Genomic DNA, 25,452 nt, shown 5'->3' on the forward strand with positions numbered 1-25,452 from the left:
AAGTAGAAAGAAAGAAATTACTTTGCAAGTCGGAAAATGCCCGAAATTCCTATTTTTACGGCATCGCCTGTGCAGCTGCCATTAAAAACCTTGAACTCTGACATTTTTTTTTTTTTCGTACAACGCATCAGCATAAAAATACATAGACAGTTACTGGTTAAGGGGGGAGTGGCTGTCATTCTTTATATAAAAAAAAAGCACACAGAACTCCCACGGCAGAGGCACGCGCATGAAAATTCCAGCGATAAACACGTGATTATATGTACACGACTGGCAACAACACCCATTATCTAATCCATGGAGCTCTCCGGAGGGCCATACACATAGAGTATGTTGTTAGTGACCAGCAATGAAGCTTACAATATCCGGGTTGAAACTTAACATTACCTCCAAAGCCCGGACAAATTGGGAAAATTGGTGGAAAAGTCCGAAATTATTGAACCATATCATCGGAAGGCCATTAGGCAGGGAAAGTGTTTAATGATCGCTGAAGGTTTCATGATCCATTATGATCTATTTTTATGGCCTTAAATAGTTATTAAATATAAAGTTTAGTTTAGAACTAAAGAGTTTAAAATATAAATTCGATTTTTTTAGGTTTAGTTTTTTTTTTTCTAATCAATAACTACGAATTCCTGATCACTTTCACTTGTTTTTCTTAATGATCTATTTTTATGGCCTTAAATAGTTGTTATATATAAAGTTTAGTTAAAAATTAAATAGTTTAAAATATAAATAACATTTTTTTAGGAGTAGATTTTCTTTCTAGCCAGTTCCTGAGCTAATTCGTCATAATTTCCGCAACAATAGAAACCTTCCACTTGTTTTTCTTTACAAAAAAAATATGCTAATCGAAATTGTTTCATTTCCTATGACTAATAATAGAAAAAAATAAGATGAAAAGAAAAATGAAATCAATTAAATATAATTGCATTTTTCCCTTTCCTAGTTATTCAATAGAGATTTCAGTGCTACTCCGATTACTGGATGACATTTCCCGCGTCATGCGATGGATGGGAAGTAGTTTTTCTCAAATATCTTATGCCCCTCTTGTCGTGGGATTATTTAATGACTTTCTCACTTTTACTGCCACCTATTGTGTTGTCGCCGAGTGCCCTATTCCGGACACTCTCTGATTACTCTAACCACGTGACCCTCCTCCTCCGGAGTTTATCGGACCTTTTCAGATTTTCCTCCGACTGGAGTTTACTTTTCACCGACGCTAATTGAACGCCAGACTTTCGGTGACTGATAAAAAAATAAATAAAATTTGGAGAAAAAAAACACGAATATTTGGATACAGAGAGAAATATTCATCTCTAGAACTATCTTCTATACAATTTTTATTTAATTTCCTATTAAAAGATAGCTAGAAATCTTCCTAACTATGATTTATTTTCTGTGTAGTTTTGAAACCAAATCGTTCACTTCCCGTTTCAACTGGATCTTCTTGGGTTACTTTAGTAGGCTTTTGGGTTTGTAGGCCTAATGCAAAAAAAGCAAATAAATTCAGATGAGGTGATGGCTTGCTTCTTGCCTGATTTTTTTGCAAGTTGCCTGAATTTAAAAACCCGATGAGCATCGCCGCATGAAAGCATCTAAATTAAATTGCGAAACCAGTTGGGGAAGTTGACGTCATGCATGTAGGCGGCCGGGGAGGGGCTTGGTAGTAGGGGGAGGTTGGGGCGGAAAAGTTGCCAGTTGCCAGTTGCCGGTTGCCGGTTGTTGGTTGTTGGTTGTTGGCACACACCAACCAAGCTAACCAGTTCTTGCAGTAGTCGTCCTAGTTATGTATGAGCCAAATTTCTTGAAGCCGGCTTTTAGTGGCTTGTTTGTTCCCAGAGCCGCCCTCTTTTTGGCCAAAAAAAAAATTAAGATTAAATGAATAATAGTTCTTGAAATATTTCTCGCAGTGCCTTCTAGCTTATAGATCTCCCACTTGTTGTATCTTTTTTTAGCTTCCAAATTGTGCCTCCAATTTCCCAATTCAGTTAGTGGAAGACGCATTGTTGCCTCGTTTGGTAATTTGCATTGAATCGAAACTGATGAAATTACTTGCTGGCGGGTAGTGGCGTTTCCAAAGAATTAATCAAAGTGTTTTTAGTTGGATTTTAAGAGAGACTAGAAGGGCTTAGGACGCAATTAAGTCTGAGCCTTGAGGGAAGTAAGATCTTATGGCTTAGAACTCAAAAACCCTCTCAAAAACACACAACTAATTATTAAATTATGAAATCAAACTCAAGCACCTCTTTCTCCAATCACCAATTCAAGTTCATTAACTTTTTTTCGCTAAAAAAAAAAGTTAACAAACAGAATTTCAAAGAAAGCAATTTGAAGACATTCCCAATGAAGACAATCCAAAAATAGTCACTGAGCAGATGAGATTCGCCCATAATGATGCCCATTTGTGGTCACTGTGGGATTATGTAAAGAGATCTCGAGATTCGGGGCATGATTGGCGCCCAAAATGAAGGGCAGTGGGCCGAGAAGCAAACAAAATGAGATGGAAATTGAGAAATTCAATTGCCTGCTCGGCCCGACGTAAAATAATAATAATAAGCTGCTAATCGCTTGTAAACACGAGTTGTTTTCCAATGAAAAATTTCAAACGAAAGTCAATGAAAGAGTCCAATAAGCGGGGAAGATAAACAAAGACGCCTACATGTAGGGAAAAAATTAGAAGACTAATGGATGTAAAGAGGTCTCTAGAAGGCCTCTGTCTTATAAACAAATCTATAGATTTTAGAATTTTTTTTGAGAGAAGAATTAATAAAAAAATATACTTTTCTCATAATTGTTCATCAGTTTTTTGCAGTGTACTTTAAGGGGTGGCTAGTGGGCGGGTGGTACGTGATTTAGAGCCTAACGAGCGCACCAGAACCCTTGTGGGCGAACTTTCCCATTGTGCCACATGAGCATCGAGCCGCCGCCCGTTGATTGATGAAGGCGCCACTGGCGGGCAGCACTCAAAAAAAAAATAAAAAATAAATAATAAAAAGAGTGAAAAATAAAAAATAAAACCCTAGCAGCTAAGCGAAATGGAGCGGGTTTCGGGGGCTCCTCCATTCATGGCCGGCGAAGTGCAAGTGAAAGTGAAGTTTACTTCACGAAACCACCAAAATTTTCCCACTAACATAATTTTGTTGTATCTTTGTATCTTTGTATCTTTTTTTATTCATGTTTTCTTTCAACATTTTCATTTGTATCTCATCATCCGTCACTGGCTCATCTTCGAATGCGTGCGGCTGTACTTTTGATTTAATTGAATGAAAAGTTCGGATGAAATTGGGGGCTATAATGGGGAATCGAAGAGGAGAGTACCCTCTAATAGGCTAGATAGGGAGGAGGTTTATTACTAATAAAGACAACAAAGTTTCAGCAGAATCTATAGTAAATTAGTGAATAGAAAATAGAGGGTTCTGGTGGCTATATCTATAAGAAAATTACGAATAAATTGGGATTATAATGGGGAATCGAAGATGAGAGTAGCCTCTAATAGGCTAGATAGAAAGGAGGTCAATTAATAATTAAATCAAAGAACTTTTATCAGAATCTATAGTAAATTAAAGATTAAAATAAAAGAGGGTTAAGGAAGCAAAGCTTTAAGAGGCAGTCCTTGTATAAAAAGTATGTAATAAGTATCTCTTATTGTTTGTATTATTACTCTAATTTTTAATTCCCTCTCCCCTATTGGAACTCGAGTACAAATCCATAAAAGTGAAAACTGAAAACCGAAAACTGAAACAGTAGTAATGACATTACCCCCTTGAAGTGTACAAAGAAATGCCAGAGAGACGTTAATGACAGAGTGGAGTGAATCTCGATCGTGATCCGATCCCTGGCTCTCGATATTGGCCCTGTTGGGCTTCATTAGCCGCCAGATACCCCCGACTCAGTCAGACTTGGAAGCTTGGAAGCGGCATTGTCTTGCATTTTTGTCTCCCAGCTCAGCGTTCACTTTCTAATGAGCCTGAAAAAAAAATAATACAAAAATACAGAAAAAGCCGGTGAGGCAGTAGGCAAAAGGTAAAGCCGTGTAGCCATGACCGAATGAGCCATTCAATGGCCCCGCCAGCGGCAAGTTGAAGGTAGGAATCGGGTGGAGATATCTTGGGGAGGACGGGGCTGGCCTGGCCCCTAAGCTCTCGCAATCATTTTGCTGAGTTTGAAGGTCTGAAGGTCTGTTTGTTGGGTCGTCTACTGTACTCTTCCATACCACATATGGGTTCAAAATGCTTAAGGTCAGTAGGGCTGGCAAAGTTACTAACTATACTAGACAGATTAGGCTTCAAGATGTTTGCTAATGGAATAAAAAATGCTAAAAACGGGGAGAGGGGAGATTGTATACCTTTCTTAAAACCTTTTATCTGCCAACTGTTTTGGCAACAATTTCTAATTAAAGGTTTTTGTGTAGATTACACTTGCAATTACGCTAGACACCCCCTGCTGATAGCTGATGATTTTCGGGCTTAATTAAAATCCCTGTAGCAACCCTCGGAGCTTTGTTTTTATATCTGACTTGACTGTCATCATCGTTGACGGTTGTTTATTGTTTCATAACAGCCGAGTCCGAGTCTCCGGCCCAGACACAAGTATGGCAAATGGGTTTGTGTACCTTGTACCTAATGCGTTAATATCTGGCTAGGTTTTTGGCTAAAAGGGGGGAGGTTTACGAGTTGCGGCCTCTATGACAGAGTCATCTATGCACTGAGAAAATCTATAGATGGCTTAACAAGTGATTTAAATCTTAAATATTATATATTAAATATAAATATAAATATTAAATATTATATCTTAAATATAAAGATCCTCTTTTTTTCGGAAGTCATCAAGAAAGGTGATAATTTTTTTATTTCTGTGCAACAGCAGCAGTAGCAGCAGCAGGTTTCAATGAAAAGTCAAAACAGGCCGCAGCTCCGGATATAAATGGTTTGTTGTCTGAAACACTCGCACAGATACTTACACAGATACTCTCACAGATACTCACCAATACCTGCAAGCCACTAGCCATACAGTCATCGGGCTTAACGCTAGCGTAGTCAGTGAGGCATTACGCTGCCCATTTTGTTAGCGGGCCGCCGCAAGCGACTAACTACCAGAGTCAGAGTCAGAGCTAGAGCCAGGCCTGGTTGTAATAATGGCTCACATGCACATATGGCGGCGGCTCTCCTCCATATGGCTGGACGTCAGCGGGCCAATTACAACAAAAATAATGAAAACATCAGCAGCTATAGCTGCCAGCAGCGAGCTGAAGCAGTAAAGCGCCCCCGCTTCGCCCTTCACTGCCACAGAAACAGCGGCTGTTCGGTTCGGTTCGTGAGTCACCTGAGCGTAACGTAAGCTCAGCTTATGGCTCGAGACAGCGACTGCGAGTGCGACTGCGACTGGGAGTACCAGCCACTAGTGCCACCAGGGGAGGCACAATCGATGTACCTCATGTGCCTCAGACAGAAAGAGGGGTGGTTTGGTTTGGTGTAAGGTTCGGGGCTATTTAATCCTTAGTGTTTAAAGCTTAAACTGTCCTGAAAGGACACATCTGTTCCTTTTTTTTTTTAATAATCTCTGAGATAAAGAGATACTTTAGGGGATATTATAGTAGATACTATAGGAGATACTATAGGATATATTATAGGTTATATTATAGGGGATACTATAGGAGATACTTTATGAATATAATGTGATAATTACAGAATGTATAATAAGAGATATATAGATATAGATACTATAAATACTTTTTCAAAAAATATATTTTTTTCAAATAGTTTTTAAAACAAAAGATAGAATAAAATAGATTGATAGAATAGAATAAATAGGTAGTCCAGAAAGAATAAATAGAAAGGAATAAGGAGATATTATAGAGTATCTAATAAAGAGATACTTAAGACTTAGGAACCTTTTTCAAAAAATATATGTATTTTTCAAAATAGTTTTTAAAATAAAACTTTGAAAAATTATGCATTATACGAGGTATGAGTGTAATTATTATTGAAAATTTATTTCAATTCAAACATTGAGTTATCTATATATTTAACGATTTATTATTATTATTATTTAAAAAAATAAATAAATTTTTTTGGCGCTGCACCAGCTGATGGGGGGGGGATGGGCTGATGGGCCTCTGAGAGCCAGAGCTTAGATCCCAGAGCTCTCTCTCAGCTTGGCACTCTCTTCCGTTTCAGTCTCCAAGTCTGGCTTGGAGCTGCGTGGAGACTCTCTCCTGGTACTCGCGAGTGCCATTTGGTCGTTTGCATACGAGTTTACACCTCTTTACGACTGTTTGTCGATTTACGGCCCTCTCCGAGTAGTAGTGTGTGTGTTTTCGGATCTGTTTTGCAATTACCCAATTGGACAATGGCTTCAAGTGGGAAAAACACACTGGAAGATGATCGGATCTGTCGTTAAGTTTCTCAAATCCGAACAACATTCAGTTTAAAATGCAAATAATGCGGCTAATTGCATTCGACAGGGGGACTGTACAGTATGTCCAGCAGAGTGTGTGTGCTTATGTCAGTTGCTGCATTTCAATAATGGCTAGAGGGTTATATAATGTCAATTAGGCCCACTGTGACAGCACACGTCAACGGTTATTCATGTGGCTAGAGCTGCAAAATAGAGAGACTCAGAGAGAGAGAGAGTGCGGGAGAGCAGGTGGTGCAGTGCACAGGTGTGTGAGTTTCAAAAAGTTATAAACTAGATTTAAAAAAACAATTGTTTTTCAAGTGGTTTTTTAACTTTTCAATTGGAGAGAGATTAAAGTATTTGAACTTGTAAATATTTAAATATTTTATTTTAAACTTGATTTTAATAGGTTTAAAGATAATAATCGTAATAAAGGTTTAAAAATTAGGATTTTTTTCACATTTAAAAACTAAATCTGATAGATTTTTGAAATTTATTATTTATATTCTTTAGTTTTCTTATAGAAGAACTTTAAAAGGGGGTTCTTTGTTTCGTTATTTGGTTTCTTAAAAGATTTCCCCTTGAAAATATTATTATTTCTCTATTTATTTATTTATTTTTGTATTATTTTTTAAATAAATATGGTAATAGATAAAAAAAACAAAGCTTATGAAAATTTAAACAACGAAATTAGCCAGCTCTCTAAGTGGCCCACAAACATGACTATTGCCAATACCAACAACAACAATAACAAAGAGAAAAAAAACAACAACAAAACAATCAAGCTCACTCACACACACACACCTGCCTCCCCCTCTCTCTTACTCACCTGCTTTCAATTCGAACGGCGATTGGGATGGAGCCTCTCGCAGCGCACTTTTTTTCTCAGCTCCCTCAGTCTCGCTCAAAGCTTCGTGAAGGCAGCACACACGTCGCTCTGCTCTCCGATCGTGGCTTTTTTTTCGTCATTGCAGTCGCAGTCGCAGTCCGCCCGCCCGATCGTGTGCGTTTCATTGTTTTATTCGAAAATTCACGAATATTGTTCAATTAATGATTCTGTTTTGGCAACCTGGCATATCCAAATAAAATACGAAATTTCGAAATCGAATTTTTAATCAATTCCATGCAAATTGATGTGCAAACACAAAATTAAGTGATTGCTTGTGAGTGTGTGTGTGTGTGTGTGAGTAAAGAAAAGTCACGAAATAAAAAAAAATAAATAAAAAATTTATACAGAAAATTGCAAAATACACGCACAGGCTATTGCGAGAGCTGGTATTGTTGTCAAGGCAGGGCCGGTTTATTAATTTGACACCATCGTGTCCCCATGCCACAAAAAAAAAACAACAAAATAATAATAAAAAAAAAAACAAAACACCACCGAATAAAACAAAACGGAAACCATGAAAAAAAAAACACTACAACATAGCTCACAATTTTTTATGTAAAAAATAAAATATAATTAAAGAGAAAATCGCCTTTCTCCTGCCCCGAGTATCACAAAAACAATAGTGCCGCCGCAGCAACAATAAAAAAAACGGCAGCATTGCACCGAAAAAAAAACAGTTACACTTTATCTTTTAAGAGATATTGAAAATAAAAAGGATCTTGAAGATGTTAAGATGGAGAAAAAAAATCAAAACACTTTATAAAAAGTTTAAAAATAACACACAAAAATAACAAAGAAATAGCTTTATTTTGTGTTTACCCGAGGGTGCCACTGAGAAAATACAGGGGTGGAGTAGGGGAGTAGGGAGGAGTGGTAGAGAAAGAGCGGGATCCACGGCCACTGCCCCGTTACGTTTCGGCAAACACACAACAACAAAAAAACACAACAAAAAAATAAAAATAAAAAACAACTAAACATAAATCGCGTGTGCTTTTTGGGGCTTGAGTGTGTGGACCCGACTGGAAATTTCTATTATTTTGTAATTGAATTCGTAGCAAGTGCTGCCTGCCTGCCTTGCCTCTTTTCAAAGTCAAAAAAAATTTCAAAACATTCCTCGGCCAGCAGGAATTTTGACCGCCAAAATGGCTGAATCATCGTGTTTTCGCTTAACAGAAGGGTTATGCTTTTTTGAATCACCTTTTTAGGGGGGGTAGTACTTTAAATGCAACATTCGCATTTTAAGTGTTTTTGTTGTTGTTTTTATCGTTTTCCAGAACGTGCCAGTCGTAGGGGCAGGTGGAGGTATTTTGAAGGCATTGGAAGCTTCAAAAGTTATTTCCGCTTTTGATATGCAAATAGTTTACAAAAAGGATTGAAAAATATTCAGTTTGGTAGAAAAACTGGAGTTTTATGAAATGTCTAAGCAAAATTAGTCAAAAAAAGCATGGTTTTGATAGAAATTCTTGAGCTTTATAAAGTTTTGAAGAAAAATTAGTAAAAATTCTGCATGTTTGGACAGAAAAAGCATGCTTTTTTAAAAATAGGGTTGGAAAATAATAGTTTCTGGTATAAACAGTTAACTCTATAAAGTTCTTAAGCATAATTATTACGAATTTCACACTTTTTGAGAGAAAAACCATGCTTTTTAGTCAAAATTTCACATAATTAGACTGAAAAAGACTGAAAAATGGGTTTGTTTCAAAATTGAAAGCCTATTTTTGTATCAAACAGGATCATAAAGATTATGTCATTAAGAATTAAAGCATGATCAGTCTGATTTTAAATTTGTAGACTGAAAAAACATGCTTTTTCATAAGGGATCAAAGAGTAATAGGGTTGTTTCAAAATGGAAAGCCTATTTTTGTGTCAAACAGGATCATAAAGATTATGTGATTAAGAATTAAAGCATGATCAGTCTGATTTTACATTCTTAGACTGAAAAAGCATGATTTTTTCTTAAAATTTTAAGAAAAACTAGGCTTAGTAGGAAATATAAAACCTCTTTTTGTGAGAAACTCTATTAAATATCTCTTCATAAAGATCCACAACTCGATCCGTTCCAATTTGAAACTTTTTGAGTAAAAAGCATGATTTTTTTTGCTCGATCAGCTGATTCAGCAAGGTAAACAAAGCTTGGAAAGTCATCTTCCAGTTCCATGAAGTCTTTGACTCTCTTTTCTTGCTTTTTTTTTTTTGCTCTTATTTTGCATTTCATGCGTTTTCCAGTGCGTTTTGAGGCTGCTTTTTTGGATGTTTGGATTACTCATTCGCTGCTTTTGCTTTGTTTGCTTTTGTTGCTGTTGCAGTTGCAGTTGCAGTTGCCGCTTGGCCAGGCTTAAATAATCGGTTGCCGTTGCCACTGCCACCCAATTACGCTGTTGCATATTGTGTTTCCACTTCCTCTTCCGCTCTTAGCTCTTAAAGCCGGAGAGAGAGTTGAGTCTGGCTTGGAAAAGAGAGAGAGGGTGTGAGAGAGAGGTGCTTTTTGTGTTACGTGCGCCGTTACTAATGACACGAAAGTGAATAAAAGGCATCGGGCACGGGCTGACTGACAGTCTCTTCCCCCACCCACTTCCTCCACATCCCATCCCCACGCAGTACACTCGAAAAAAAATTTGGAGAACTTGTCTTTGTTGAGAGAGCCGGAGAGCTTTAAGAAAAAAATTATAAATTAAATAATTATACAAGATTGTGGCCTGCAGTTGTCGTTTTTTGCTTTTTGTTGCTCGTTCTTTGGAACACCTGTAAAGCAAAAGCAAAAACAAAAGCAAAGCACTATCTGTTTAAAAGTGACTCCCCAAATTGATTTTTATTTTTGGAATTTTTTGAATAAAATTAAAACGAATAGCAGCCGAAAGCCAAAAATGTCTAGAGGCGGGCTTAAATGGGAGACTAGTTTCATTGAGAACGTTAAAAAAATGTTTATTGGCCCATAAAAAGCTGAATTTTTATTTAATTTTACTTTGTCTTTTAAAAAGCATGCTTTTCTTAAATGTCAGATGGAAAAATTAGTGAAAAAAAGCAAAGATTACAAAATTAATCAAAGCTTAGTCATTAGAGGTAGTAGAACTAGGTAGAAAATGATTTTAAAACCACTATATAATTTCAGAAAAAAAAGAACAAAAAACTTGTTCCACAAAATTGTAATTACAAACAAAAGTTTCTCAGAATCTCAGAACGGAAAGAAACAAGTTGTTTGGAACTAGAACTCTGTAGTCATGGTCTGCCACTGGCACTGCCACTCTCACAACAACACACTAATAGTTGCTAAATAACAAAAAAATATGGTGAGTGGGGGCTTTTGTAGAATTTACTCCCCTGAAGCTACGTTTATTGGCAGTAGGCGACTTGTTTTGGCCAATAATTCCATGACTTGTTCCAAGGCTGGGCCTGGGCCCCAGACTCGTGAGATTATCGCCAAGCCAGCCAGCAGCGAAATTCGTTTATTTGAACAGCTTTTCAGAGGCTCCTATATACAATATATTATGTATTTTTTTTTTCCAACTTTATGGTCAAGAGACAGTTGCCAAAGTGTTGTCACAATTGTAACAGAGATGTCTCTCTTGCCAGCTCTCGAAAAAGGTTCTTGAACTTAACAAAAAAAATAAGCAAAAAAATAAAACAGAAAAATAAGATTTACGGTAGAAAGTGTGGGGGCTGCGAGATTTCCATACATGCATATTTATGGGGATATGGAGATCTTGATCTTGGAACTGGGGACTGTGGACTGGGCCTTGTTTCCCTTTCTATTCCCCCAACTATCACGCATTGTTTTCATTGCGAATTCTCACGCACTTTGGCCATAAATTTTCATATGATTTATGATCACGCGGTGGAGGCTTTGTGTGCAAAGTGGATCAGGTCAGTAGTCAGTAGACACTCGCTAATCAGCTAATCAGTTCACCCACGATCCAAACTGGCTCTTGGCCAGCTAGCACTTTCTCGTTTAAGCCATCCAAAAATTCTATTAGTTTTCTTAACAAGTTTTCTTAACCCAAACACCACCTGTCTCGATCGCCTGCCAAATGGCTGTTATTATGCCTCGGTGTCTGCCTGTCTGACACTTCCAATTTGAATATTGTTTATATGCCAGTCTCTCTCTCCCACTTTTATTTATTTTCTTTCTAGTCTGCAGTTGACAAGTGGCGACTTTTACTTACAATCCACGATCGACGATCCACGATCGAGTCTGACCTAAAAAGCTGATTGAATGCGATTGCAACTCTCTCATTGTCGCTTTAATAAACAAAAACAGTTTAGCTTTTTTTGCAAGTGTTATTCCGGCTTCTAGAGGGTTATAGGGTATCGGAAATAGGGGGTATCAATAGGGGGCTATGAAATAAAGGGGCCACAAAGCTTAAAAGTATGATTTTGACACTATTTTTGTTACTTTTTTGACATTATTTTTGTCATAAAGTTACTCTCCTTATAAGAAAAGTGATTCATGTATTAAAAATGTCATCTAACTCATCTACAAAGCTAAGTTCAAGGTATTCTAGGTTCTATACGAGATCCATAGACCTCCCTCCCTCTCTCTACCTCTTCTTAGCTCTAACCATTTTTTTCTCAGTGGCTTTCTAACCCCGGTAATTGCCTGGTTTCCAGTCATAAACCATAGAACCGAGTTCTACGTATTGTTTTTATGACAAACGCGTCTTGAAGGGCACTCTCAATAGCTCCAATAGCGATGGGAAGTGTTCTAGAGGGGAGTACATGGCGTATGCGCAATGTAAGGGGGGAGTACAAGGCGTATGCGCAATGTACTCATCATAGTATTATTCTTATAGTCTTTGACGACCGGTGGCTATGAGATTCTAACCATTATGTAGCCGTGGGACGCGGAAAGTGGAATCCAAAACCAAACCAAAGATAAAATGGCAAAGAACGAAGCAAAGGCGATCGTAAATAAGTTAATAAATTCAATCAAAAAATCGAATAATCGAAAGTAACAAAAAAGAAAACAAAAAATCATAAAGAAATCGAAAAAGCAAACCACACAAGAGGGAAATTGCATGACACTGAAGGCGAAAGTGACCACCACCACCACTCTTCTCCCCCTTCTGCCATCATCCAACTGCTGTCCACGTGCCCAGAATGTCCAGGTGCGATAACCACAAGTCCCGTCGCCAGCAGCTGCCCGTTCCGGCGCCCCTCTCATCCTCCTCTCACTCCCACTCCCACTCCGCCCTCTCGAGCAGCAACTCGGATTTGGGCGGGGCAGAGTCCTTCCTGCAATACTGCAGCGATAATGAGAAGCGACCACCGCCCATTGTGGTGGTGGTGGGTGATGGGCGGAGCCGGGTGCGACGGGTGGTGCGCACCGCCACCAGGCACGTAACGGTGGTTAGTCTCTCCACCAGGCACAAGGAGACCCAGACCCACACCTCCCACCATGTGACGGCAGTCAGGTAAGCGGCGTGTTCCAGATTCGGGTTTTAGATTTACAAACAGTTGCTAAGGTCACACTGGAAATAAAGGGGGGAGAAGTTTCAAAAATATTTAAGTTAAGTCTAAGATCTGTTTCTAAACCATATATATGTATATTAGTAAACTAATATTAAACTAAATATTTTTTTAAATTGTTTTTTCGGAGGAAGGGGAGAACTTCTTCCAAGAGGCCCCTGGCTCTTATCGCCCACATTCTTTATTATCACTTATCTTTATGGAACTCCGGCATTGTTCTTTATATCTGCAGCAGGTTTATGGCCTGACTATTCTTAGCCCAGTCGAGAGACATAAAATCTATAATATAATCAAGTTAAAATAGTCATAATACTGAAATAACATATTATTTTTAAATTTAAAATGAAATTAAATTTAAAATTTGGGACTACTAATTTGGTTTGAAACTTGGCTAGACAGACTGTGGACTCAATGTGGATGTTAACTGTTAGCTTGTGCTATAAAGAAACTGCAGCATACTTTTGGGCCCACATTATAAAAGAAATAAGATACTATCCACTTTGAAGTGTTATACTATCTTTTAGAATCTAGATATCCCTTTCTGAGCCTTCACTTTCAAGTTAATCCCAAAATTTCCAAGTCAAAGTTATAAAAGTCCAAGGCAATGATCACAATGATGCTAATGGAGAAGGCGGTCATTAAAATCGAGGAGTTTGTCGAATGGGACATTAGTTACTTCCTCCTGGCCTACGCCTGCATAGTCCTGATGATCCTGGGCGTCCCATTGGCCATTTTCCTGCAGAACAAGGACTCTCCAGCCGACAGGCAGCTCTTCCACCTGGAGGCCAACCGACCAGTGCCGACCAGTGGCCAGCAGGGAGACGTGTGGCACGTCCGGCAGGATGCCCCAATCGATTCGATTGCCTAAAAATGGTCTTTCTGTTTTTGAGATTTGATATTCAGGGAAATAGATGGCGGTCTGTTTGTACTTTTATTCGTGGCACCTCTACCTGGTCTATGCCCCAACCGCCACTGTCTGGCCCGCTTGTGGCACACTCCATAAGCGCTAAGCCCCTTTCGAAAAAAAAAAATAATTTAAAATCAATAATAATTACGGGGCGAGTAAAGACACTTGTTGCATACCAAATAGTAGGAAGTGGCAGCCACAGCGGGGAAGTTCTGACTCGCGAGCCACGACACTTAAGTATGTGTCAGCTGAGATACAAGATACAAGATACAAGATACTTGCCTTGCAAACAGTCTGAGTCTGAGACTGACGCGACCTCTGTCCACTGAAGCTGAACATGTGCAACGTGCAACAGCAACAAATTAGGGCGACGTGTGGCAGATGTTTTTCCTCAAAAATTGAAACCAGGACTCTGTGGACTCTAAAAAAAAGAAATCAGAAGGACCAGAGCGGAGCAGAGAGTGCGGAGTGGCAACAATAACAAGCCAGTTTGCTGAGCAAATCTACCTGCTGTTGTTGTCCTTAAAAGCAACCAAACAACACAAAAAAAATAAAATAAAAATGAAAAGAGAAAAAGAGAAAAAGAAACCCACACAAAGCCATGCCAGGTGCAGCTGGAAAACTGGCAACCTGAAACAGAGCTCTTCTGCCCCTTTCAATTTGATGTTTTCGTTATCCTTCGCCCGGCCATCCTGCTGATCCTGTTTTTGTTTAAGGACGTCCCTAGCTAGGTGCAAAATAAGCAGCTGCCTTCAGAAATTTTAATTTCTGATCTCTCTGGCAGAGATCTGGCAGAGAAGTAGAGAAGATCCCGCTGTGGTGGTTTATTATTATTTTTGGGAAAGATTTCGTATTTTTTGGTAGCCATTCGAATGGCATTCGTAGATAATGAATTAAGGGCGAGGCGAATTATGATTTTAAGGTGATCTATTATAGGTTTCTGATTCTACTTGATTTAGAATTGATTTTCTACTTAAAATGAAAGAGTGAGTGGATTAGCGAGAGAGTGGGTGGTTTAGAAGAAGTGATTTTGAAGAGATCTATAGAGGGAGGGTGGTTAGAACCCTTCAGAGTCTTGGGTTTGGTGTTAAATACTACACTAATTCTAATTTTAAATAATAGATAGATAAGGTAATCCCGAAATACATAGCTTCCATAAATTTAAGTAAAATATCTTTTGATTTGAGCTCAATTAGGGGTTTATAAGAAGTGATTTTTTAAAGATCTATAGAATGTGGATGGTTAGAACCCTTCAGAGTCTCGGTTTTTGTGTTAAATACTATTGTAACTTTAATTTTAAAACAAGAATGGGTTAGATAATCACGAAATACATAGGGTCCAAAAATTTAAGTAAAAAATGTCATAAATATATCTCATTGGGGCTTTTAGAAGAAGTGATTTTTGATAGATCTCTTGAGGATAGTTGGTTAGAACCCTTTAGAGTCTTGGTTTTTAGCTTAAACACTATAATAAAGACAGTATTTGTTATATTTTTAAACATAAATAGCCTTGGAAACCCCAAATACATAGCTTCCATAAATTTAAGTAAGAAATCTGAGAAAAATCTCCCAAAAATCTCCTAAGAAGCAGTAGCCTCTTGTTATCCAAACTGATCTATTGCCTAATCCCGTCTCTCTCTATCCCTATACCCCCTCTCTTTCTTCTGTTTATCCCTGCAAAAATCTCCGACCAATCTCCTTTATGATCCGACCAATTGTTGCATCCTGTCCTCGGGACTTGCAGGATCTCCCTGTAGGAACCTGAACAGATCCATAAGTTTGTCATCGTGGGCTAATCATTTCCCCTACCTCTCCTACCCTCGGCATATGGTCTTAGGACTCTGATAGTACCATCCCCCTCTCTAATGGATCCTTTTACACTTGGGATTTCTATATTTTGTCTTCCAGCTCCTTTGTCGAGGAGAGCTCCTCAATTGTTCTTTTTTTTGTGTATTTTTTTTTGGGTAATCCGACGACTACGAGTTGGAAACAAAACAGATGCATTTCGTGTGGGTTTCTTGTGTGGACTGAGTAGGTGTTCCCGGCTCCCTCGCACTCACTCGAACTTAATGGCCCATGCGAAACACGTTTCGGCAGGAAGCACTCTTGCGTGAAAGGGACGGAGAGCGCGCCGACGCGCTTGCGCAGTTCTTCGGTTCGCTTCTTCCTCTTCCTCTGCCTACGCTCTCGCCGGATCACCTTGCCGGGCGATCGCCGAGGGCTCGGTTTAGTTCAAAGGCGAACGCGAACGGGAACGGTACTACCTGGAGCTGGAACTCCAGTGCTTCCTCTTGAAAATCTTCAAAAAAAAAAGTGGATTAATTAAAGCGATTGGGGCGGAAATCTAGTGGTTCTCCCAGCCCCATAACAGTTTATGAATCTTGAACAGCTCTTGTGATACTTCTCGCAGCCACCATGATCATTTGCATATCGGGTTTTATAATTGGCGAAAGGTAGGAGAGCTCCCAGACCAAGCCTGACCCAGAAAACGAAAGTTCTCTTATCGGGTTTCGATAAAAAATAGCTTTAAGGTTGGGTTTCGAGACTCGGAACACACCTTTGGATAAATTATTTCCATTATTTATATTTAAAAAACTAATCAATATCTTTTCTTCTACTTCTAGCTTTCCACAGAAGAGCCTGGAACGCAGTGGCTCCACCCAGTACGACTTGGCTGGAGGACCACCCCAGGGCTCCGTCACCGCCACCTCCACCGACGGCAGCAGCGTCGGCGGCTATGTCTACCTGCAGAACCACTACGCCCCCGGAGCCCACTCCGGCTCCGCCGCCGCCATCAACTATCCTGCCCAACAGCACCCCCAGATGGTCTACCAGCTCCAGCAGTATCCCACGTGCCATCAGCAACAGCAGCAGCAGCACCACCAGCACTTACACCAGACCGCCGCCGGACACTACGTGCAGGTGGGTGGTCAGTACCACCACCACCACATGCTCCACGGCCATGCCCACCACCACGGGCATGGCGGGGCGGTGGTCATAGCGGGCAGTGGCGTGGGCACTGGCCTGGGAGCCGGGGCCACCAGTGTGATGATGCAACACCACCACCAGCAGCAGCAGCAACAGCAGCAGCAGAACATGCACAAGAAGAACTCCATACGGAACGGCGGGGATGTCCTCAAGAGGACGCGGGCACAGTCGGCGTGAGTATTACAGAGGAGTGATTAGAGGGGTGACTCTTAAGCCTAGGGGGTGGAGAGCAGGAAAGCAGGAACTTCAGAAATTATTTATTTACAAATATGTACTCTGATGTCTGAGCTGGGGGGAGTTTTCCGGGAATCTTTATCAGAAGTGTGTTAGAGATTGGGGGGAGAGACCTTCCAAGTCAACACTAACGAGGAGCAGATGGTTTCCAGCAGAAGTGGAAGTGGTTAAAATCACTAAATAATACTAACTACTACTTATTTTTAAACCTCTACATTGATAATAAATTTTAATTCAATATTCGCAATCAGAGATGGCAGCTTATCGGGTCTCGGTGATATGTCATGGAGTGACTAGAAGAGTTAATCGCTTTATCAGCCGAAGAATTCTGAAAGAATTCATGACAGAGTCTTCTGACTCTCGATGACTCTTTGGTTTGAATAAAAAGTGAAATATCAAGGTTCCATAAAAGATTCTTGAGAACTAAACAGTAGTGGCTTATCGCTGATCTAATTAAGTTATCAAAGGAGGGAGAAGTGTGCCATTTGTCAGGCTAATGACTCTGGACTTTGGCCACCTTTTCCCACAATCATTGTGGTGAAAATATCCAGCTGGTATCTTCCAGATTAGAGCTCCATAGTCGTCATAAGATAGCAGATAGCAGGAACAAATATTAGCCCCACTGCAGCACATCATCTGATTTTGGCAAATAGAAGAAAGGCTGATTGGGGGATCTCCCAAAATAGTATTTAATTGGCATTTTATCGACCTAATCATGGCCAGAAATCTATTGGTTATGTGTCAGAGTTCCTAGCACAATGGGACCAGCAGAGACGAGCGTTCAGGTCGACGACGCCGCAGTTTTCTACTTCAAAGATACACTCGTGGCGCTATCTTATCGGGGCCTGAGGCGAAAACAGCGGCGGGTGTCTCCGCCCCGGACCCACTCGCCCAGTTATTTGCAAATTCGGAGGCGAACAGAGCGGCGGCACATTTAAGAATACCGGATACTAATCAGATACTCCATCTTCCGCAGCTACGAACTCTCGCAAGATCTGCTGGAGAAGCAGATCGAGCTGCTGGAGCGCAAGTACGGCGGATTGAGGGCCCGGAACGCAGCGGTGACCATTCAGCGCGCCTTCCGCCACTACATGATGGTGAAGAAGTTCGCCTCCATCACGGCCATGGCCAAGGCCGAGAAGCGTCTCTCCCGGCGCATGGTGGTGACGGCCAGCAACATGACCCTGGCGGAGCCAGATGCCACCAACACCAACACCTCCACCTCTTCGGCTTATGGCAGTGCCACGGAATCTCAACTGGAGCAGCAGCACCAGCAACAACAGCAGCAGCAGCAGCAGCAGCAGATCTCTGCTCAGCAGCCACGTGTCACGATCATGGCGGGTCCCCCGGGAGCAGCTTCCCCGGGCTTATCGCGGACACCGCCCACGCGTTCACTTTCCATGCGGGAGCGACGTCAGCTGGACTGCAGTCCCATTCCGCGTAGTCAGTCAGGTGAGTGGTCAGATAACCCAGCTACTGTTGTCACTTGGATACTGGAGAGGCTACTGGAGAGAGGAGGCACTATCTCTAGGGAAATGGCTTCTTCTTTTAATTATTATGTCTGCTTAGTAGAACCCCCCCTTTTTTGTTGGCTCACCTTATCGGTTTATGGTGACCTCTTGAATGACTTTTTTTTTATTCCAAACCGAGGGTAGCGAACTGGAAGCCTTGACCCTTGAAAGGTAAACCTCACTTTCAAGTTCAAGTAAATAATTTAATAATAAAACTTAAACATTTCTGAATAATTTCAAAAGGAAAGTAAATTATTTGCGTCTTAACTTTACGAAGAATTTTATCTTTAGGGGGGGGATTATAAAGAAATGATTAATTTTTAGGACTTTGAAAGTGACTTTATGGAGGAATGTGCCTCCTAATCCAAGTGACAATGACTAGACTTGCGAATTTATATAGTAACTCTTACTAACTCAATTCTCTTCTTAAACAGGAGCCTCCCCCGCCTCCATAGCCAGCTCCACGGCCACCTCTTCTGCTCTCGCCTCGCATCCCCATGTGAACCTGCTGCATGCCGCCGAGCCGCATTACTACAACGCCCAGGCCATGCCCACGGCGGCCGCCTACTACACCAGCTACCATGGCTCCCCCCACGACCTGAGCTACGCCAGCTCGGCGGACACCTCGCTGAACGCCTCGTGGGTGAACTCCAGCGGTGGCCAACCCACCGGCCACTCCCCGCACACGCCCTACTACTCGGCGGCCCAGATCTACATGCGACCCAAGGGCGGCAGCACCACGCCCACGCCCAGCTGCAGCGGCAGCACAGGGAGCGGCAGTGGGGGCAGTGGCAGCTGCAGCGGCAGCGGCAAGAAGGTGCCACCGGAGGTGCCCAAGCGGACCAGCTCCATCACCGCCCAGCAGCAGAGCCAGCTCCTGTTGCTGCAGCGACAGACGCCACCGCCTCCATCGCTGCTGCGCACCAACGGACTCTGCAAGACGGCGGAGAACGGCAGCCTGACCTCCGTGCAGAGCTCCGGCTCGGACTCGAGTGTCACCTCCGCGGAGCGGAACATGAACAGTGACTTGGGCTCGGATCGCAGCAACTCCCCGCACACCTGGAAGCGAGGAACGGCCCTGAACAGCTCCCAGCAGTTCTCCACCCACTCGGCGGACTCCGCTGGACCTGCCCCGGGCCATGGAGCTGGCGGCGGAGCCGGTGGCTATGCCGCCCAGATGCAGGCCGCAGTGGCAGCTGCCACGGCCGTGGGTGGCCTGCCGCCGGCCGACGACCATGCCATATCCTCGCACACGAGCGCCGCCCAGTACGAGCAGCACGAACAGCAGCAGCACGAGCAGCAACAGCTCCAGGCGGCGGCTGCTGCCGCTGGGGTGGCCCAGAACTACAAGATGTCGGAGACGATCCGCAAGAGGCAGTACCGCGTCGGCTTGAATCTCTTCAACAAGAAGCCGGAGAAGGGCATCACCTATCTGATCCGGCGGGGATTCCTCGAGAACACGCCCCAGGGAGTGGCCCGATTCCTGATCACCCGCAAGGGCCTGTCCCGCCAGATGATCGGCGAGTATCTGGGCAACCTGCAGAACCAGTTCAACATGGCCGTGCTCAGCTGCTTCGCCATGGAGCTGGACTTGTCCGGCCGCCAAGTGGACGTGGCTCTGCGGAAGTTCCAGGCCTACTTCCGGATGCCGGGCGAGGCGCAGAAAATCGAACGTCTGATGGAGATCTTCTCGCAGCGCTACTGCGAGTGCAATGCCGATATCGTGGGGCGATTAAGGTCATCCGATACGGTAGGTCATCCTGATACACTCTTCCTTGGTGATCCCACTAACCCATTATCCTTGTTATCTGTAGATCTTTGTCCTGGCTTTCGCCATCATCATGCTCAACACGGATCTGCACACGCCCAATCTGAAACCGGAGCGTCGCATGCGCGTCGAGGACTTCATCAAGAATCTGCGCGGCATCGACGACTGCCACGACATCGACAAGGACATGCTCACCGGCATCTACGAGCGCGTCAAGTCGGACGAGTTCAAGCCTGGCAGCGACCACGTCACCCAGGTGATGAAGGTCCAGGCCACCATTGTGGGCAAGAAACCGAACCTGGCCCTGCCCCATCGCCGTCTGGTCTGCTACTGCCGGCTGTACGAGATTCCCGACGTGAACAAGAAGGAGCGACCGGGTGTGCACCAGCGCGAGGTGTTCCTCTTCAACGATCTGCTCGTCATCACGAAGATCTTCAGCAAAAAGAAGACCTCCGTCACGTACACATTCCGCAACAGCTTCCCGCTGTGCGGCACTGTGGTGACCCTGCTGGACATGCCCAACTATCCCTTCTGCATCCAGCTGTCGCAGAAGGTCGACGGCAAGATCCTCATCACGTTCAATGCCCGCAACGAGCACGACCGCTGCAAGTTTGCCGAGGACCTCAAGGAGTCCATCAGCGAAATGGACGAAATGGAGACGCTGCGCATTGAGGCCGAGCTGGAGCGCCAAAAGTCGGCCCGCAACAGGGCCCCTGGCAACGCGGAGAACCGCGACAGCGGTGTGGCCGATGTGGAGGTGTGTCCTTGTCCCTATCAGCCAGGATCCCAGGCGGCCGGCGAGCAGGCACCAAACTCGGCTGATTCCACGCAGCAGCTGAAGCGCAGTGCGCTGAGCAACAGTCTCCTGGACATGCACGAGCAATGTGAGTATTCTATTCATTTGGGAGTCTAATCTCTAGAAGATTTACTAACTCTTGTGTTCTCCCTTTAGTTGGCAACGAGAAACCGCAGCGGAGGGGAAGCGTTGGCTCCCTGGACAGCGGCATGAGCATCTCGTTCCAGTCCACCACCACGTCGAGCGCCTCCCGGGACAATGCCGCTGCCATAGCCGCGGCAGCCAATGCTGCGGCAGCGGCCAAGATGCGCTTTAACATGCCACCCACGGCGGCCATTGCCACGCCCAATGTGTACGCGGCACCGGGAATGCAGGCCTACACCCACGCCAACTTTGTGCAACAATCTCAGGCCGCCTACATGCTGCAGCAGCAACAGATGCTCCAGCAACAGGCACAATTGCAGGCTCAGGCGCAGGCACAAGCCCAGGCCCAGGCTCAAGCTCAAGCTCAGGCTCAGCCACTCACTGGAAGGATACCGGGACGGGAGAGGAAGGCATCCCGCACGGACGAGAACGGACGGTCGACGGAGGTCTAAGTCAAAGTCATCTTAAGAGATATATATCTGTTTAATCCGAATCGAAACGAACCGAACGCCATTTTCTTCAGAACCTAACACACTGCTTGGGAGTAAACCATATATAGTGAATTCCTGAATGTTCCTTCGTTCTCTACTTACCATATATATTGTAAATAAATGAAACACTTGTCTGTTTCTGTTTCTGTTTCTGTATCTGTTTCCACAAACACTATCTGCAGAACACTAAAATAAGTTTCTAAAACTAAATTGTATATACATCGGTAAAGCATACGTCTAATATATATATACACTCGAAACAATTAACGATACTATTCGCTAAATATAATACCCATAATTGTATAATTCTAATCTTTCTCCAAAACACCAATATATACCCCGTTTCTCTAATCTAATCCCGATCTAAGTAAGGTCTATTAGTGCGCGCTATGTATATTATATATTTTCTTAATCCGACATCCAGAAAGGAGTTCGCGAAGTATATACCGCGTGTATATACCTTGAATATTAATTTAAAAGCAACTAGCTATAATTATTCATATTTATAGAGCCAAAACACTACCCAAAACCCAAACCTAAAATATTAAATACGAGTATAACAAAGGCGAACCCGAAAACGCAAAGTATATAAAAACAAAACAATATGTATATGAAAAAGCAAAAGACTTAAAAATTTCAATAAATGAAAAGAAATAATACCAATAGATTGTTTTATTTCAAAAAAGGGGGGGTTCTCATAAACTCTATCTGTATTTGAATATTTGAAATCAAAACTATAATTTCAAAACAAAATTCACTTTTAAGTGATAGTTGTTTTGGAAAGTTTTGTTTATTTTCAGATAAGACTATAGATAATGGACTGATAAGATCGGAAGATAAGTCTCTGACGTAGTAGGGAGTAACTCAATAAACTACATACCCTTTTTCAAATAAAAGCCAAAAATCATTCGTTTTTTTTAATCGTTTTATTAGTGATTGAACTTATTTTGTATTATTGCTGACTTTACTAATTAAGGCCTTGTACAAAATTATTGTATTCCTGTTAAGTGCTAAACTCTATGCTCGTAGTACATATTATATCATTATGATCTCCTGGGAATCGCTTCCGTATAGATAGGATTGCATTATTGGGCATATGTGTTGTGTGTGTTGTGTGGTGTTAGTTAGTATAAACAATTATTTTGAATAATGTACACAAAAGTAAGGATCTTGCTTAAACCAGACAGTCGCTTGGCGACTTCAAAATACAAACTGGCCATACCCCATACCCCATACCCCATAGTACAGGGTATAGTATCGGGTATATCAAATAGTATGAATTAAAATTAAACTAAACGTATTTTGGCACTGTAAACAAAAAGATGCTTCTTCGGATGGGATGACCCTAAAAACAAATACATACAAATTGTTTCTATCGAATCGGGAAATGAAATCGTAATCGTAATAAATTACACAAGATTGCTTCTCAAATGCAAGGGTATCTGGATGCCTCCTATCTAGAAATTCTATATAAGGAAAGGATGTATTCCGTTCGGATGGAAGATCCGGATGGAGTCTGATCCACTTCCGAACGGAAACCCTTCTTTCCGCCTTTATGATTTCGTTTTTTTTTTTTGATTAAACTAACAGGCTCTCTCTCCGGTATCCACAGTCCGGGTCTCTGTCGGACGGAGATGAGGCCTTTAGAGTCTAAGGATTAAACCATTCCAAAGTCGGTGCACACGGAGGCTGTGGGAGCTGCCGCCGCCGGCTGGTTGTTCTGCTGCTTCTCCTGGGCGCTGTTCGCCACCGCTGCCGCCGCCGCCGCCGCTGCCATGTTGAGCTCCACCAGGGTATCGATGCTATTGAGGCTCACGCCCTGCAGGATCTTCCGGGCCGCCAGTGATGTGAAGTTGAAGGACAAGTCCGTCAGACTGGGAAAGTTGTAGAGCTCCTCGTTGCCAGCGGTGAGGACATTGCCCATGCCCTGCTCCAGGGACTCCTTGGTGAGGCTCAGCCTCCGGTCGATGGCCTCCTTGTCGATGGACTTGTCATTGGCCAGGTCCTTGAGGGCCAGATTCGGTTCACTGCCCAGTGGGTTGCTGGACTTGTGCAGCAGATGCGCCAATGCCAGCTCGTCCCCGTTCATGGAGCACTTCTGCAGCTGGCAGACCGACTCGTAGCAGAGGTTCTTCAGGTCGGAGCTGCTGTTCATCAGCTTCTCGGTCAGATCCTTGGAGTTCTTCTCGTAGAAGTGCAGATTCCCCACCGAGCCGGCGATCTCAAAGTCCTGCTTGGCCAGAGCCGCCAGCTTCAGGGGCTGCTCCGCACTGGGCGAGTTCGGCTGGGACTCGTTCTTCAGGACATTGTTCTTGTAGGCGATGCCGTTGGCCAGCTGGAGGCACAGCTTCCGGCTGTTGTTCATCGTGGCGTCGTTATTGGTGTTCTTGGCGTACTTGCCGCCATCGTAGCTGGGAGTGTCGGGGGCAGCTTCCACGGGGCAGGTGTTCTCCGGCGAGCACTCCGAGATGAAGGAGATGGAGTCACAGGTCTCCGAGTTGGCCTCCGTCTCGCTTAACGGCTGCTCCGATACGGTCTCTGGCTTCACTGGCGTGGAGGTGGCGGCCGGAGCTGCTGCTCCCGCCGGGGAGGAGGTCTGCTTCGAGAGCGTCTTCTTGATGATCTCGCCCTTCTCATTGGTCATGGTCTCGTTGTTGATGATGAAGACGTTGGAGTTCTCCAGCATCTTTCCATTCTCCAGGGTGATCACGCTGCGCACTGGTGAGTTCTGGACGAAGATCTTGGTGCTGGGGATGCTCTGGTTGCCGTTCGACGTGGTCACCTGCAGGGTGATCGAGTTGTTGCTGTTGGAGGTGGACACTCCGCCCTGATTGCTGTTGCCCGGGGCGTAGCTCATCTCCTCCAGGATGCGACTGGGCGTGCTGGCTCTCTGCCGCTGGGCCTGAGCCTGTGCCTCCGCCACCCTGGCCCGCATGGCCTGGTGGCGCGGCGTCCCACGGGGGGAGCCGTTCAGCAGCAGTATGGACCGGGAGCTGCCACCACTGCTGCTGGGTGGCGCCACCACCGCCGTGTTCGTGGAGCACTGCGAGTCCAGACTAGAGTGGCCACTCGTCTTCTGGCTGAAGGACACCTTGCCGCTGTCGATGCTCGAGGGCCCGCTGGCGAGCATCGAGGTCTTGCAGGACTCCAGGCTCGATGGCCCGCTGCTCTGCAGGCTCCTGTAGGTGGCCTTGTTGTCCAGGCAGCTGTTGATGATCAGTCCGTCCGTCTGCCGCTTGGCGGCCGTCGCCTTCAGCGTGGCCGACCGTGACGGCGAGCTCTCGAAGATGTGCTTCCCGATCACCGATTTCTGGGCCGTCTTCGGCGGCGTTGGCGTCACCGAGCCATGCACCGAACCGTGTCCCAGGCGGGAGGAGTGATTCGTCTTGGCCGTGGTGGCCGGTATCGACTGCGTGGAGCGAGGTAGCGAGCTGCTGCAGTAGACCGGCGAGCGGCGGCGGATCGGCGAGCAGTCCCGGGAGGAAATCAGGAAGGTGGACTCGCTGGACATGTGCCTGCGGTGGCGGCGGGGCAGCGTGGAAGAGCGCTGGCTCAGCTCCGAGCCATCGTAGAAGGTCGAATTGGAGAGGGTGTGTGCCACGGGCATGTCCTGTTTTGGAGAGAGTTAGAATTTCTTCCTATTATCCTTTTCGGGACACTTACGTGCTCTGCCGTCTGAGTGCCCACACTGTGGAGGTGTACGGCTCTGGTGTTGAACCACTCGGCCGGCGGGAACTGGGCCGAGTACGTCTCTATCTGCCGCTGCTTGGCTCGACCGCTGCGTCGGAACAGGCGTGAGAGCAAAGATCCTTTTTCTGCAAAAACAATGGAGTCCTTAGAGACTACTATGGGATGTCTTAACC

General features: G+C 43.9%; 3 protein-coding genes across 10 annotated transcripts in view; 2 read left to right on the forward strand and 1 right to left on the reverse strand.

Moving 5' to 3' along the window:
• The window catches only part of LOC6506927 (IQ motif and SEC7 domain-containing protein 1), a 39,491-nt gene extending 17,239 nt beyond the window's left edge, over positions 1-22,252 (forward strand). For 2 of the 8 annotated variants that reach the window (XM_001956939.4, XM_014909485.3), the window contains exons 2-6: positions 16,282-16,818; positions 17,856-18,331; positions 18,825-20,140; positions 20,205-21,042; positions 21,111-22,252. In XM_001956939.4, coding sequence (XP_001956975.1) covers positions 16,282-16,818; positions 17,856-18,331; positions 18,825-20,140; positions 20,205-21,042; positions 21,111-21,550 — 3,607 coding nt within the window. In that variant the 3' untranslated portion in view covers positions 21,551-22,252. Of the gene's footprint in view, positions 1-7,079; positions 12,697-15,852; positions 16,111-16,281; positions 16,819-17,855; positions 18,332-18,824; positions 20,141-20,204; positions 21,043-21,110 lie in introns of those variants that run through there. The other 6 variants (XM_014909484.3, XM_032454198.2, XM_032454199.2 and 3 more) reach the window with 6 other exon arrangements.
• On the forward strand, positions 12,752-13,679 carry LOC26515165. Its single transcript, XM_014910218.3, has one exon. It carries the CDS (start codon positions 13,356-13,358, stop codon positions 13,617-13,619), a length of 264 nt encoding a protein of 87 aa, XP_014765704.1. The 5' UTR covers positions 12,752-13,355; the 3' UTR covers positions 13,620-13,679.
• Positions 22,253-22,496: 244 nt separating the features above from the next.
• Positions 22,497-25,452, reverse strand: part of LOC6493063 (probable secreted beta-glucosidase adg3) — a 57,234-nt gene continuing 54,278 nt past the window's right edge. Inside the window, exons 7-8 of the mRNA XM_001956938.4 lie at positions 25,253-25,404; positions 22,497-25,199 (exon numbers count right to left, since the gene is read on the reverse strand). Coding sequence (XP_001956974.1) covers positions 23,247-25,199; positions 25,253-25,404 — 2,105 coding nt within the window. The 3' untranslated portion in view covers positions 22,497-23,246. The remainder of the gene's footprint in view (positions 25,200-25,252; positions 25,405-25,452) is intronic.

The sequence above is a fragment of the Drosophila ananassae genome, chromosome 2R (assembly GCF_017639315.1).
Source record: "Drosophila ananassae strain 14024-0371.13 chromosome 2R, ASM1763931v2, whole genome shotgun sequence".
Classification (NCBI taxonomy): domain Eukaryota; kingdom Metazoa; phylum Arthropoda; class Insecta; order Diptera; family Drosophilidae; genus Drosophila; species Drosophila ananassae.

Coding starts and splice junctions, on each gene's coding strand:
- LOC26515165 (XM_014910218.3), top strand. CDS start 13,356: ATGATCACAATGATGCTAATGGAGAAGGCGGTCATTAAAATCGAGGAG.